The 13,823-nt window shown below is 45.8% G+C and overlaps 3 protein-coding genes across 5 annotated transcripts; all 3 read right to left on the reverse strand.

Annotated features, from left to right (window-relative positions):
* Nucleotides 1-19: 19 nt before the first annotated feature.
* Nucleotides 20-4,827, reverse strand: LOC100840811 (DEAD-box ATP-dependent RNA helicase 14). Of its 3 annotated transcripts, none has more exons than XM_010232214.3 (14): nucleotides 4,699-4,827; nucleotides 4,344-4,588; nucleotides 4,143-4,199; nucleotides 3,824-3,904; nucleotides 3,526-3,648; nucleotides 3,363-3,431; nucleotides 2,780-3,049; nucleotides 2,213-2,563; nucleotides 1,862-2,139; nucleotides 1,379-1,687; nucleotides 1,248-1,304; nucleotides 1,126-1,170; nucleotides 1,009-1,053; nucleotides 20-530 (listed from the first exon to the last, which is right to left on the reverse strand). In XM_010232214.3, exons 2-14 carry the CDS (start codon nucleotides 4,575-4,577, stop codon nucleotides 428-430), a joined length of 2,022 nt encoding a protein of 673 aa, XP_010230516.1. In that variant the 5' UTR covers nucleotides 4,578-4,588; nucleotides 4,699-4,827; the 3' UTR covers nucleotides 20-427. The 3 variants fall into 3 exon arrangements, with proteins under 3 accessions (XP_010230516.1, XP_010230515.1, XP_003565397.1); XM_010232213.3 differs by having other exon boundaries at nucleotides 1,126-1,173; XM_003565349.4 differs by lacking the exon at nucleotides 4,143-4,199 and having other exon boundaries at nucleotides 1,126-1,173.
* A 519-nt stretch (nucleotides 4,828-5,346) lies between these two features.
* Nucleotides 5,347-8,392, reverse strand: LOC100834614. The gene is made up of 5 exons (XM_010232219.3): nucleotides 8,002-8,392; nucleotides 7,437-7,657; nucleotides 6,667-6,757; nucleotides 5,914-5,980; nucleotides 5,347-5,841 (listed from the first exon to the last, which is right to left on the reverse strand). The coding sequence occupies exons 1-5, from the start codon at nucleotides 8,139-8,141 to the stop codon at nucleotides 5,788-5,790; spliced, it is 573 nt and encodes a 190-aa protein (XP_010230521.1). The 5' UTR covers nucleotides 8,142-8,392; the 3' UTR covers nucleotides 5,347-5,787.
* A 436-nt stretch (nucleotides 8,393-8,828) lies between these two features.
* LOC100826235 (phospholipase D alpha 1) lies at nucleotides 8,829-13,565 on the reverse strand. The gene is made up of 4 exons (XM_003569307.4): nucleotides 13,319-13,565; nucleotides 12,906-13,033; nucleotides 10,598-12,494; nucleotides 8,829-9,526 (listed from the first exon to the last, which is right to left on the reverse strand). The coding sequence occupies exons 2-4, from the start codon at nucleotides 13,008-13,010 to the stop codon at nucleotides 9,093-9,095; spliced, it is 2,436 nt and encodes an 811-aa protein (XP_003569355.1). The 5' UTR covers nucleotides 13,011-13,033; nucleotides 13,319-13,565; the 3' UTR covers nucleotides 8,829-9,092.
* Nucleotides 13,566-13,823: the final 258 nt, after the last annotated feature.

Consider the following 13,823-nt stretch of genomic DNA (forward strand, 5'->3'; position numbering starts at 1 on the left):
AGGCATGTCATGAGCTAGATTGTTCAGAAGTTCAGCACATGTAAAGCATAGGTCATCCGGTCCAACATCTAGCCACCCTGAGGCTGAGAGCATTTACACCAGTCAAACATAACTTACATGGTACGGCCCAAAATTCACGTCTCAGGAGGTTCGTTTCCGAGGATTATAAAACACTACCAGGGTATAAATAGCAAAGAAGTCCCAAGGTTCAAGGTTTCACCAAGTACTAACACCGGCATACCGACAATATAAAGTGCCTCCCAGGCACCGCATCAACAGAGCAAAAGACTAACAAGCTATGTCAGGGGGATCCCAGGACATTCTTTGCTTCAGCGAGCACAAGAGATACTATAATTTGGTTAGAAAACCAATTCCAAACTCCACCTAATTTCGTCACCATCATGATTGCCAGGTCGCATCTTGACATTTACCAGTTGGAGACTCCCACAGCCTTGGGAGGACTCCTGCTCCTAGCCCGGAAGCCGTCATTGCTTGTTCTGTTCTGATCAGCACCTCGAGAGCTATAGAATCTGCCAGCCAATTGCACAGAGAGGAACGTCAAATATAAAGCTTTTGTGGATGAATCACATCCCAATAAACTAAACTACTCCCTCCGTTCCATAATTCTCGTCTCAAGTTTGCTAAAAAATGGATGTATCTGTTCCTTAAAAGCGTCTAGATACATGTAATATTTCGACAAGAATTACGGAACAGAGGGAGTACTATTTAATAAATTACAAATGAAGCTGTCAACAAGATAGAGCAAAACAGGCACGAGTTATTTCTACTTAAAGTACAGGTAAAATATAATGGCATTAGCTCAACTTATCAACCTGACTACAAGACCATTCAGCTACACCAAATAATTCACCAAATCAAAACAGATGATTTTACAGCAACAATGCTTGTTGTTAACACAACAAAAACAGAGATCTAGTTTATTTTATGAATTTAAAGTATCCATGAGATGTTGAGGTAGAAGCATGTTTTTATTGGATATAGTAGTACCTTTCATGAAAGCTGAGACCATCACCACTTTGATTGTTGCCGCCACTGTTACGCAAGATGACAATTAATTATTTATCGGGATTGGACATAAGCTGGAAATAAGGAAATTATACTAACCTGGCAGGGAAGCTTGGGTTGCCACTGGACTGATTGTTGTTACTGCTGCTATGGATAAGTGATGGTTCATCAGGCATGGATGAGCATGAAGAGGCAATAGAGAATAGAAACTGGTGCCTTACCTGGAATGGAAGCTAGGAGTACTGCCAAATGTATTGCCACTGCTGCTGTTATAGGCACTGCAAATGATGGTTCATTAGTCTGCTTTGGTGCTTTTCTTGAAGACAGGATTCAAATACAAACTAATACACACCTAGATTGAAAGCTTGAACCATCCCTAGAATGGCTGCCAAAAGATCCCTGACCACCATAGGAATCATTAGATGATGCCCAACGCCGTGGTGGCCTGCTACCATAACCTCCACGGGAAGCCATATCTCGCAACTGTTGCGAAACTGATTGGTTTGCACCCTCCAAAATCTTCACAAGATCCGAAGCATATTTCGAATCCTGATCACAGAAGAATGTATATGCAAGTCCAGTCGCACCAGCCCTACCTGTTCGCCCAATCCTATGGACATAGTCCTCAACACCCGTTGGGAAATCATAGTTAACCACAACTCTGGCAAGAGATTTTGGGAAGGAAAGTCAGTGAACCACATTTTAGAATCTACAGATTAGTACAAGATGTATCCGGCCATCACTATTATCATATTATGAGCTATACCATGAAACATTGTTTCTAAAGAAAGTCAAGCTTTCAAAATTGAACAAGCCGCAAAGAGGAAATTCAAACCTGATATCCTTTACGTCTAAGCCTCGAGCAGCCACATCAGTGGCTACAAGAATTGGGCACCTGCCATTTCGAAATTCACTCAAAACAGAGTCCCTCTCAGCCTGTGATTTATCACCATGAATAGCAGAAGCCCCATACTGCCGAGATAAGTTCCGGGACAGCTGATCACACATCCTCTTAGTGGAACAAAAGATTATGATTCTGGATCCAGGCTCCTGTGATCGCAAGATCTGATCAAGTCGTCTCTGTTTCTCCATAGGTGAGATAACTTCCACATACTGCAACATGTAACAAACCAGTTCAAAATAATGAAACAAAATAATTTCAGTCAAATAATGACATTTTCATTACCTGAGTGATTGACTTATTTGCAACCAGCTGATCAGTGTTCCCAATGTTAACTTGGACTGGGTTAGTCAGCAAATCTGAGGCTATTTTCCTCACTTCCTTTGGCCAAGTGGCAGTGAACATAAGAGTTTGCCGTTTAGGTTGTACTTGTTTCACAATTTTCCTTATTTGTGGCTCAAATCCCATATCAAGCATTCGGTCAGCTTCATCAAGAACAAGATATGCTACTTGATGCAGGCTCACTTTTCGCATTTCTAAAATGTCATTCAATCTTCCAGGAGTTGCAACAACAATGTCAGCACCACGCTCCAAATCCCTTAGCTGAGGGCCTTTTGGAGCACCACCATATAGACACTAAAAGGAGAAAAAATTGATTAAATAATATGCTATTAGAACAACTATATGTAGCTTTCAAAAAAAGAGGGAAATTTCATGTTCTTGGGTAGTAATATATTTAATGTGGATGCACATGCTACAAAAGTGATCTAAGAATTAGACAGACTGTATACATAGGCTTAGACCAGCGTAGTGCAAATAACAGATGGGTGTAAAAAGATAGAAGCGACATACAGTAGATGATATTCTTGATGATCTACCAAACTTGACTGCTTCATCTTGAATCTGGGTTGCCAATTCCCTGGTTGGAGACAGAACTAACACAGTCGGACCATCCCTTGAATTGTTACGTAGGTTCTTAACAAGAATGAACCCTGGAAGTAGATAACCCAGAGTTTTTCCAGAACCTGTCTTTGCCACAGCTACAATATCACGACCCTTTAGAGTAATCGGCCATGATTGAGCTTGGATAGGACTTGGTGCTGAAAATCCTGCTTGCTGCACCTGTAAAACCATAGATCCATCATAGAAATTAGTACCGTGTGAAAAAATGAATACTATAGCTGGTATAATATAAAACTGTAAGCCCAAATATACAATACAGCAAAAGATAAAAGGCTCGCTATGAAAAAAACCCCAGCAAAACCAGTATATTGAAACTAAAGATGAAAAAACAAAACAAAAAATAGGGTTGGATTTTCAACCAAAAGGATGCCGGACAAGACAACAAACAGAGCAAACTCCGATTGGAATTGCTGACTTCAAAGAGTGATACAGGACAAACCATTACTATTGATGCTCATTATGTGTGACCTACCTCCCTTAGAATCTCAGGAGGGAAGCATGTGGACTGAAACGTCATGAATGGCGCTGGAGATTCATTTCCCTGGTAAATAGAGATAGGGATGTAGAATAAATAAGCAACATAGCACATAACAACCAGGTCTGATTGGGGGATACAGAAGTACTTGAACACATACAATAATAGTAATCTCATGCTTAGCACGGTATGCTTCTGGCGAGATGTGGTTTCCATTGGCAGCCTGTGAAACTTGGTTAGTTGATGTCACAGCTGTGTGGTGCACTCCACCTGAATAGCGTGGCTGGAAAACAGGACAACTCGTTGTGTAACACCAATTGGAAGCAGTACAATAAATGTGCATAGATTACGATCACATCACATGTATCATAGTAGACGTGCCAACTTTGCTGCAGATATGGAGCAATGCAGTTTAAAGCAAGTGCCGTGTGGCCTATAATTCATGAGAGATGTGTTACCTCCAAAGAAGGATCGCTCCTGGGCTTGTGATCAGCAAAGGGCACATTCTGCACGCGGTTTCCTGCAGCTTCGGAGCGCCGCTGAAACGCAAGAAGACAACTCATGACGCAGGTGCGGTTTAATGCTTACATGCTCCCTATTCAGGAGTCAACATAGCTAGAGCAGGCAAAACAAAACTGCTCTTTCCGCTTAACGGTTATCGGCATTCTAGTTATAAACCTTGCCGGCATACATGAGACAAATACAATGCAAGGTTCACAACGTAACGCCAAACAAGCGAATGATCATAATGACACACATAAGGAGAAGATTCCACACCTCTAAATGATCAGCAGGCGCACTCTGCAGGCGGCTCGCCGCAGCTTGCGCTTGCGGCTGATAAGCAACAAAATAACAATCAATTCAGAAAGGATATCCCGTATCGTACGACATTTATAGGGCAGGGTAGGAGACTTCATAAGCAACGAGGGAGAGGAAGAAAAACTCCCCGAAAAGGGGAGAGAGCATTCGGCGCGTTACCTCGGGAGCGTCTCGGTTCCTGGCCCTCTCCTCGGGGTAGGCAGGCTGCGCGACGGGGGCCGGGAGCGGAGCAGGGGCCGGGGGCGGCGGACCGGTGGGGCGGTCGTACTGGACGGCCTTGGTCTCCGGGTTCCAGAAGTAGAGGTAACCCGTGGTGCCGTCGATGAGGCCCCTCCACGGCTTGGGCAGCGTCGGATCTGGCGGCGCGTAGCGGGGGCCCGCCGACGACGCCATTCCTCCCAACCCTACGAGACGAAAAACAGGAACACGGAAAAAAAAAACCCCAACCAACCCGCGGATCAGATCAGAAGCAGCAATGCGCACGGACGTAAGGGAGATCGGAGCGAGGACGTACGGACGGACGGAACCCTAGAGATCGGCGGCGCGGGCTGGCTGGCGGACGCGGATTGCTTCGGCGGCGGCGGCGGCGGAGAGGAGGACGGAGGAAGGGTGGCCCTATTTCCCCTCTGTTCCTCTTTCGGAACTGAACCCTTCCTCGTCGGGTGGAGGCGGCCCCCGCTCCCGTGGTTAAGTAGGAGCGGAGATTGAAAAATCGCAGCGGAGGCCTCGATGAGGCTGGCACCGCCGAGGCTGAGCTGAGAATGGAAAGGAGGACAGGTGGTGGGGTGGGGGCCGTAGACGAGTGAGTCGACAACAGTCAGTGGGATCGGGAAGCGCAAAAGGTGTGTGTTTAGGCCCGTTTTGATGCCGACGGCCCAGATTATGCTAAGCCTCTTGCCAGTTTCGGCCCAGGCCACCTCGCCTGTTGTCACTGGCTCACTGGCACCCCCCTTCTTCGGCAACGAGAAAATACTGAAGAGGGTCACTGTCTGCGCTTCAATGTTTCTGTCGACGCTTGTGCTTTGTGGCTCTGATTCCTACTAATGCCAAGGAGAAGAGGATCATCTCACAAGTCACACCTCGCACAGAAATAAAAGCAATGTTTGACACGCAAAAAAGAGAGAGCAGGAAGAACAGCTCTTGCAAGTATCACAGATGGCGCTTGGAGCACAAATAGTGCAGTATTATTGTGTCAACTTCAGTATCAGAAAGAAGCGGCAGAAGTATCAACACTTCAAACAGGTTACGGAGATCCACACGGCTCCTTGCTAAACATAATTCAACCATCAAGAGCCAATGTCAGCAGTGTTAGATGCTACTACCATCTTCCTCTCAAATCAACACGGACCACATTCATTTTAACAAGTTGGCGTCACGCATCTTTCTCTGTCTCTCTTGCCGCTTTCTTTGACAAATCCGACCAAGCGGCTAGATCTGGACCATTCCTTCTATCAATACAAGCACCACGACAGCATTGTATTTTGTACTACTATTCAGCAAGCACAACAGGCCTCCATGCACAAAAAAACAAGTATGACAGGCCACACCCTCGTTACCTCATCAAAGACTACAGCTATGTTATTCTTACGGGAACGCGCTCGAGCTAGTCGTACAGCCCCTCTTGCTCCCACATGTCCACCAGGAAATCAACCATCTCCTGCAAATTCATCATCTGGGTTTAACCACATGACTTGAATGGAGTGGCAAATGGAACTGCCTTAGATCTTACATGTAGAGGGATAGGTTGAGGAAATGGCTTGTTGGATCCAAGCAAACTCTCATATGCTGCATTCCAACTGCATAAGTAAATTGCTTAGGTGAGCATCCAGATTCAGAGTACAGCATACTACTATTCAGTTCAAGCTCCATTAGATATATGATTTCAGAATGCATAAATTTTGTTTAAAACAAAATTGGCAAAACAAGAAGACCACATTCTGTACAAAATTTGCATCCAAGTAGTTTTCAATTAGTTTTCAATGTCATTTATGAATGATGAACAGTTGCCATTGCTTCTGGTGAATATTTTATTGTTTGTAAAACGGCCCAGAATTACCTTTTGACACTAACAAATGAAGGATCGAACAAATGGTACTTATACAGACAAGTTTTAGAACTTCAGACACACTAATAATTATAGGGAGGAACAGAATCATAGATTGAGAATGGTAGAGCCCCAGTATCAGGAACAAGAGAAAATGATAAGCTGTATAATAGAGCACCATTAGGAGAGCCACGAGAAGTGAAAACAAATAGGGGCAGCACATTTGGATCACCTTGATCGAAACACGCCATTGGAATACCTCAGATTTATCTAAGGCTTCCGAAGGAAAGGGTGGGTTCATCAACACAAAAATATGAAGGTTACAAACAAAACGTCCTTCAAAGTCAATAGAAAAAGTAGTGCAGGCAACTTGAATTATATACTAAACCGTTTGTCTCCCCCTTTTTCCACAATGGATAGGACATTACATCTTCATACCTTAATACTGGTTCATGGATCTGCTTCACCACAGGTTGCTCCTTTCTATTATCAGTCCACTCCTCCCTAATTTGTTCCCAAAGAGAAAAACCTGCAATGATATTTTTATTTGGTCTGTCAAATAAGACTCAGCAGACATCAATTTCCCCCTTGTTCTTCAGCAATAAAATTTAGCAGCAAAATAGTTTGCCTACACAAATTAGGTAATAGTTTGTCTACATAAATTTGTTAGTACAAATTTAGCAGCAAAATATGTAAGACGTCAGAAAGGCAAAGTATGGATACAAAGTTCCCCCAAAAAATGCTCTGTCGAAAGCATGTATAGAAAGAAAGTGTTTTCGGCATCTCCCCAAAATTGAGCGAAACAGCATGGACTCAAAGTTGTTACCAATTAAGACAGAGTAAACCAATTGCATTGATCTTGACAAAAGCCAATAGGCGACCGACTATGAAATAAGATTTGCGAGGCTAACACTGCTGGACATGAACAGTATGATTATATCAAGCACAATCATTGGATATTTTTAACACACTATAAAGCTAATACCACAATATTTTCCCAACTGAAACCAAAATGTATGGATAATTAGAAGCAGAGTGAACAAAATGAAGCTGCTTCCACAGTTAAAATGACACAGATGCCCAATGGCTGAAGACAGGAGATTTAGTCAAATCATCAAGGTTGAACTGTAGATTGCGTTAGATGTAGTGAAAAACCTCTTGTTGGGCATACATGTCAACATGGTTCAAAAAAGGAATACTCTGATTACCAAATTCAGAAGGGTTGTGACTGCTTCCGGCTCCATGCTGATCAAGGGGAAAGGAGGTTGGGTGGAACGGAGGAATCCCTCGTAGATCTGCCTGATCGACCTCTATGGTAGTTGTGCTCCAAAATTCTTCTCCAACTGTGGGATGTAGGTCCTGGGTCAATAAGCTCTTTGAAAGCTCACCGACATGTTTTACAGCCTTCTCACAGCATCCAAAACAGCCTCTGCTCTGTTTGCAAGGAGTTTGAACATGTCGACAATTAGCATAAAATCACCCACTTAATAATCCAAAGACAAAGCTGCGTTCATTTTCACAAGTAGGCGAAAGCAGCCTCTAATCTAGAGGCTAGATCACTAGCAGTACTACATTATACTGGAGAACATGAGAAAAACTGCAAGTACGAGTACAGCCACAACCATCTGCCTGGCCGGTCATCTGCAGTTGCTCGTCCGCGAGCGGCCGTAGGCTCCCACACGAACTCCTCCCCGACAGCATAGCTTAAGATCCACGCGCTAAGACACGAACGAGGGGGGAGAAGAACAGGGGGGCATGCGGAAGCGAGCCTACCCGGAGCAGATGAAGATGCAGGCGGAGGAGAGCAGCTGCGGGATGGCGCGCCAGTCCCAGCGCGCGCCCAGGTTGACGTCCCAGTCGCCGACCCTCCCCGCCGATCCCCCTCCGCCGATGCCGCCGCCGCGGGCCGCCATGGAGTCCGGTCCCGCCACTCCCGCTCGATCAGGCTCTCCGGCTGGGTTCGGCCGCCTCGGGATGGAACTGGAACTGGAGTTGCAACTGCGATTGGAAGGGAATGGAACCGGATCGGATTCGATCGAGCCACCGACCGGGGCCGATTTATGAGGAATGGGGCGGATTGGGTGGGGTATGGGGCACGATTTGGGATAAGGGGAAAGGAGAGGGACGAGGCGATGATGCTGTTGACGAAGACTGCACGGGGTGCTTTGCTTTTTCACTGCCAGCTCGCTTTCCGCCATCGATGACTTTGCGTCTCGGCGAGCAACAGCCCCGCCACTTTCCGTGGGCCGTGTCTTGAACCAACTGGGCCGGATTTAATCACAGACACCGACTGCGGAAGCCCCGCCATGGAATCCAGGAACGACAGGACACGTGAAGCCCGCCATGATATCCGGAAACTACGGAATGCATGAGTCCACCAGAAAAAAAAAACATGGACAATACTAAAATGAAACCCAGGGGACAGTCTCGACTCTCTGTCGCTCGTCTACAACGAAGGATTTGGCACCGGGAGATAGTGGAATGACAGATCAATGGCCCTAAAGCCCAAAGAGTCCACGTCACTGCAACTAAGGCCTTCCCCTTTTCGAAAAACAAAATTACCTTGGAAACAAATTCTTAGCTTCCAGGTCTGCACAAAGTATCGTAAGCATCCGCGATTTTAATTAAACAGCAGTACAAACAACAGAAACCATGTCACGTATCCAAGTGTCATCTTACATAGGTTCGTTGCAACACAGCAAATCATCCTAGACACTACCATGTTTCTTCTCAACCATGCACACCACCGCGCTTATTACATCCTGATCACCACTATAACACAAAGCTATTCTGAACAAGTTCTGAATCACCAAAGGAACCACCAAACAGTTCGGTAGGACAAACCCAGGGAGTGCTGCAGCGATCTATGTGGTGAGGATGGGGGGAAGGTAATCTGACTTGGCGCCGAGGACGCGGGCCCGGGTGTCTGGGAAGAACTCCATCCCTGGCAGCTCCGTCACCACCCCGTCACTGCTGACGCCGATGGGGTAGCTCAGCAGGTGACCGGGGAGATCCTGCTGCAGGTCGTCGCTGGAGTAGATGTCCCAGTACTTGTCCGCGATCTTGTTCACCTTTTGCACGCACTCGGGGCTCTCAGGGTGCTGGAACACGTCGTCCAGCATGCCTAGGTGCTCGTACCACAGCGCCATCCGGAAACCGTGGATCTGGCCCCGGGCTGGCTGCCTGGTTGCCAGGTGGTACGGCTGGTAAGCACCCATAGCAATTTCAGAGTCCCGAGCACCGTCCATTGACCTCTGGTTGATGTTGGCAGACCCGATAATGATGTACTCATCATCAACTGCAAATGGAATGAAGAAGTAGCTTGGTCAATAATTGGATCCTCTCAATGGACACGAGGGAACAAAATAGCATTTGTTCGATATTTGCCAACATGAGTAGCTAATCAGCAACACTTGATTGCAATTCATTTTATGAAATAAATCTTCACACTTATAAAGATTCGACTTGGTGGTCGTCAATTCATCTATGGAGACTACAGTACCCTAGCTCGTTAGATAATCAATTGATTGTCACCCATTCAATGTGATGTAGCTACGTATCAAGATCTTTTATTGTAGTTGATCTGGTTTGATGTATACTTTTGACATAATTGTTTTCTCAAATAAATATTTGAGACAATTCTTATTTAGCATTAAATTGGAAAATATGAGCACAAAGGTATTTAAAACAACTCATGCATGTAATATATATTTATAATTCCGTAGCAACACACGTGCATTTAGCTAGTAAACATAATGAAGTCTTGAAACAAAATATAGTAGTTGTACAAAGCTCATCACAATTGCATTTCAGATATTTGATTCTTTGCGGTTTTACACAATTGATGCCTCTCGTATTCAAAGGAAGGAAACTGACTTGAAGTTTTTTTTAAGAGAAAGGAGCTGCGCTCCCAATTTCATATATAGAAACCGATGTTCACAGTGTTTAGTAGTTTTCAACAGAAAATAAAGGACAGTCAGGACTCCGCCCAGTCTGTGATATTACAAATCACCAGAAATCAAAATAGCTGTAATGACAACTCAAGATGCAGAACTTCAAGTTGTTGTCACTTATGATACATAAATATACCATGTGTATATGAGCCAGATGCAAATACAAAACAATGCACTGCTCTTTGATGTTATTCTGTCTAACTACATCTAACATGCTTTAGATGAAGAAAATCATGGAACCATTCAAAACCTTGAAATAGAAATATAATGAAACCAAAAGATTAAAAAGAACTGAAGAAGTACCTATGATCATTTTGGTATGAACATACTTTAGATAAAGAAAATCATGGAACCATTCAAAAACTTGAAATTGAAATATAATGAAACCAAAGGATTAAGCATAACTGAAGAAGTACCTATGATCATTTTGGTATGAACATATATCATGAACCTCCTAGCCTCTTGAGCGCGGACATAATCAGTGTCAGGTTCTGGTTGCTCCTGGGGTTCATATTCCCCATCCTGCTTCACCTCACGGTTTCCTAAGCAGAAGAAAGTGAGGTATTCCTTGGGGTTTGCTTCAATTCCCTTTGCTTGGAGAGCTTGTACGATGTCAGTGTACATCATATCCATCGTTCTCCTTTGCCAGTCCAGAATTGCTTGTACAGATGCACTCTCTGGAACACCCTCAGGCCACATCGGCACCACAACATAAACAGTAAATCGTTCCCCAGCTTCAATCTTACTGACGATCTTCAATGAAAGTTCCTTGGGAATCACATGAAGAGCACCAATTTCTTCAGGCTTGATGCCTTCAGGCTTCCAGCAGTAGGAACTTCCAAGGAAGTATTGGTTCTCAATGTAGATGAAGTTCTTTGCCCGCCGGATGGCATTTATGTATGCATCCTGGATGCTCCTGTCAATGATTTGATCCTTTCCACTTACAAGCCCAGCTCTTGCAGCTTCCTCAGGAGTATCAGGGAAGCCAAAAGCAGCACCACCATCAATAGATCTGAAGAGCTGAACATTCCAGGTATCTCTGTCCTCTGGGAACATGACAGGAGAAGGTGGGATAATTATTTCAGAAAGATCCCTGAGCTGTACGAGAATATTTTTGCCACCCTGCTTTCTCCATCTCTGCTCGAAATTGTAAAGAACATCCCAAGCAATTGGCCCTTCGAGTCGTGAATGAATATCATGCCATGGCTCTCTTGGGCCACCCTTTGTGATGGATGCAGTCCCAAAGTTAGGCTGGTGGAAGTCATCATGGTGGACAGTGTCAAGTGTCCTAAACAAGGAATGGTACTGGGTGTCATACCTTCCATCGCAGAGATCAATGCCACCAACAAAGCTGAGTATCCTCCTCTGCTGGGAGCCCTGGTTTGGCATCTCATGGTCAACAACTACTATCTTTTGATGGTGTGTGAACATTGTTGAGATCTGCAGGTCCTGAACAATGCTGCCTGAATCATCAGGGTTGCGAGGGCACAAAACACAGTGCACGTCCGTGCCTTGGAAGTAATTTGCAGTCTCCTCATCATGTGTGGCCATCAAGCCATCTCTCTTCAACAAGCCAACTGAAGTCCTGTCATCCCACACCAGCATCAGGACACGTACACCTTCACTGGCCTTCCTCTTGAGCAACTCTCCAAGAGTGACATCTCCTCCAGGTTTTGGGCGATTGGTGTCCCTAATCAAGGTGATTTCAGTGTGCACAGACCACCCAGTGATGTAAATCAAATGCTGAGCATTGCTTATGGCATCAAAGATATCTTCCCAGCATCTGCCAGGTTCATAGCTCTTGCCATCGGCGAGCGGAATCTTGGGAATGAAGTTGTCTGGGACATGAGCATCTTGGTACAAGGTAACCTTACATCCTTGCCTCTGTGAGAAGAAGGTGTAGGGAACACCAGGATACTTGGAGCTCCGGACACCTCTCGACCAATTGCGGTCCTTGGAGATGTCAAAGTACTGAAGCTTCACATGGATCTTGCTCTCACCAACAGGCTCACGATTATCATCACGGACTTCAAGCCACCTATCAATCTCCTCTCCATCCAGAAGCTCTTGGACAGGCAGGTACGCCCTCCCAATGAGGGTCGCCCCGATGGCATTGTCAGCCTTGACGGTGAAGATCACATCGGCAGCAAGGTGTGCGCAGTAGATGTGGAACGACTCGTACCAGCGAGGGTTGACAGGTTCGTTGGACAACATCCTGGTACGCCCTACACGAGCTTTCTCAAGATCAATCGTGGCGTATAGCTTGGAGGCGCCTTTGCCGACACCCACAGTGTCTTCAATTCCTTCCACAAACTGTCAAGGTAAGCACTGACGTATTAGCACAGGAAGAGTCATATATTGTCAACATGATCACAAAAGCACGCATTGCGTACAAAAAAACAGTGGATTCGGAACCAGCGAGTTAGGCAACCAATAAGTAATCATGATCACATAAACCTTTAAATCAGAGGGGAACTATGGTAGACAACGAACTTTAGCAATGATCGATGTTGGATAAACAACAAACAGTATATATTCTCGTATTTTCAGTTTTTGACAGTGATATGATCTCTGTTTCTCCCCTAATCGAACCATTTTTGCCATGTGTCACTGTATACTAGCACGCCAAGTAGGACATGGTAAAGGTGGATGGATTCAGCTTCGACTAAAATGAAAAAAAGAAGTAAGTGTAGTAAACAGGAATAAAATGATCTGTAAAAGTACCTTGCGGAGGAACTTGGGTGCGCCGCCGCTGGCGCGAGGGTTGGAGAGCGACGAGGCCTCGAAGATGGTGACGTGGAGGTTGCCATGGAGCAAGATCTGCGCCATGACGAAGTGTCCTTCCTAATCCTCTGCGCGACACAACGCACAGCCACAAACACAGAGAGAGAGAGAGATACAGCAGTTAGCTACTTACAAAGGGAAGGGGTTAAAAAGCGCGCAGAGCGGAAGCAGCGAAGCGCCCGCGCCCGCGCTCGGCCGGAGCAACCAGCGGAGCGCGCCAGAGGCGAAACGAAAGCAAAGAGAAAAACAAACAAACGGCAGATCCGGCCACCGACAACAACAAGCAGCGGCAGACGCAGTGGCGGTGGTAAGCTTGAACACTGTTTGTTAGCGAGCGGGGGAGGAGGGCTCACCTTACCGCCGACGAGCGGAGCTCTCCGGTAGGCGGAGCAGGGCGCGCGAGAGAGAGAAAGAGAGAGGTCGGGGAAGAGGCGGATCAGATGAGATCAGATCCGATCGAGTGAGATACAGAATTGCTTCGCGCTGGGGAGTCTTTAGAGGAGGGAAAGAAAGAGAGACAGACAGACAGCGCGACGCGGCGAGGGCGATCTCTTCTTTCTCTTCTTTGTTTTTCTTTCTCATTCATTCATCCCCCATTTCCTATTGTTTATTTACACGCGGTGGCCGGTGGGCACGTCACGGGGTTTAGCATTAGCACTAGCATAGCAGCAGTCCAGCCGGTTTCTCCGGCTACGCGTCGTCTCCGCGGATCTCCAGCCGGGAAATAAATTGCAGATTAATAAACTTTTGAGAGGCATCCGTCCGTCGCTACCGCCTCGTTAATCCATGGCACGACGTCCCGATCCAATCACCCAGCCCGTGTCCCGATCCCGAAAAGAAAAGAAGGAAGAAAACGTA

The sequence above is a fragment of the Brachypodium distachyon genome, chromosome 2, assembly GCF_000005505.3.
Source record: "Brachypodium distachyon strain Bd21 chromosome 2, Brachypodium_distachyon_v3.0, whole genome shotgun sequence".
Taxonomy (NCBI): domain Eukaryota; kingdom Viridiplantae; phylum Streptophyta; class Magnoliopsida; order Poales; family Poaceae; genus Brachypodium; species Brachypodium distachyon.

Excerpts from the sequence above, each read along its gene's own strand:
- LOC100826235 (XM_003569307.4), bottom strand. The coding sequence starts at position 13,010 with ATGGCGCAGATCTTGCTCCATGGCAACCTCCACGTCACCATCTTCGAG. Across the intron at positions 12,495-12,905 it reads CACCCAAGTTCCTCCGCAAG|TTTGTGGAAGGAATTGAAGA; the intron begins GTACTTTTACAG and ends TTACCTTGACAG. Across the intron at positions 9,527-10,597 it reads TCATACCAAAATGATCATAG|TTGATGATGAGTACATCATT; the intron begins GTACTTCTTCAG and ends TTCCATTTGCAG.
- LOC100840811 (XM_010232213.3), bottom strand. The coding sequence starts at position 4,577 with ATGGCGTCGTCGGCGGGCCCCCGCTACGCGCCGCCAGATCCGACGCTG. Across the intron at positions 3,905-4,142 it reads CGCCTGCTGATCATTTAGAG|CGGCGCTCCGAAGCTGCAGG; the intron begins GTGTGGAATCTT and ends CTTGCGTTTCAG. Across the intron at positions 3,432-3,525 it reads AGCATGAGATTACTATTATT|GGAAATGAATCTCCAGCGCC; the intron begins GTATGTGTTCAA and ends TCTATTTACCAG.
- LOC100834614 (XM_010232219.3), bottom strand. The coding sequence starts at position 8,141 with ATGGCGGCCCGCGGCGGCGGCATCGGCGGAGGGGGATCGGCGGGGAGG. Across the intron at positions 7,658-8,001 it reads TGCATCTTCATCTGCTCCGG|AGGCTGTTTTGGATGCTGTG; the intron begins GTAGGCTCGCTT and ends CAAACAGAGCAG. Across the intron at positions 6,758-7,436 it reads TCACAACCCTTCTGAATTTG|GTTTTTCTCTTTGGGAACAA; the intron begins GTAATCAGAGTA and ends ATATCATTGCAG.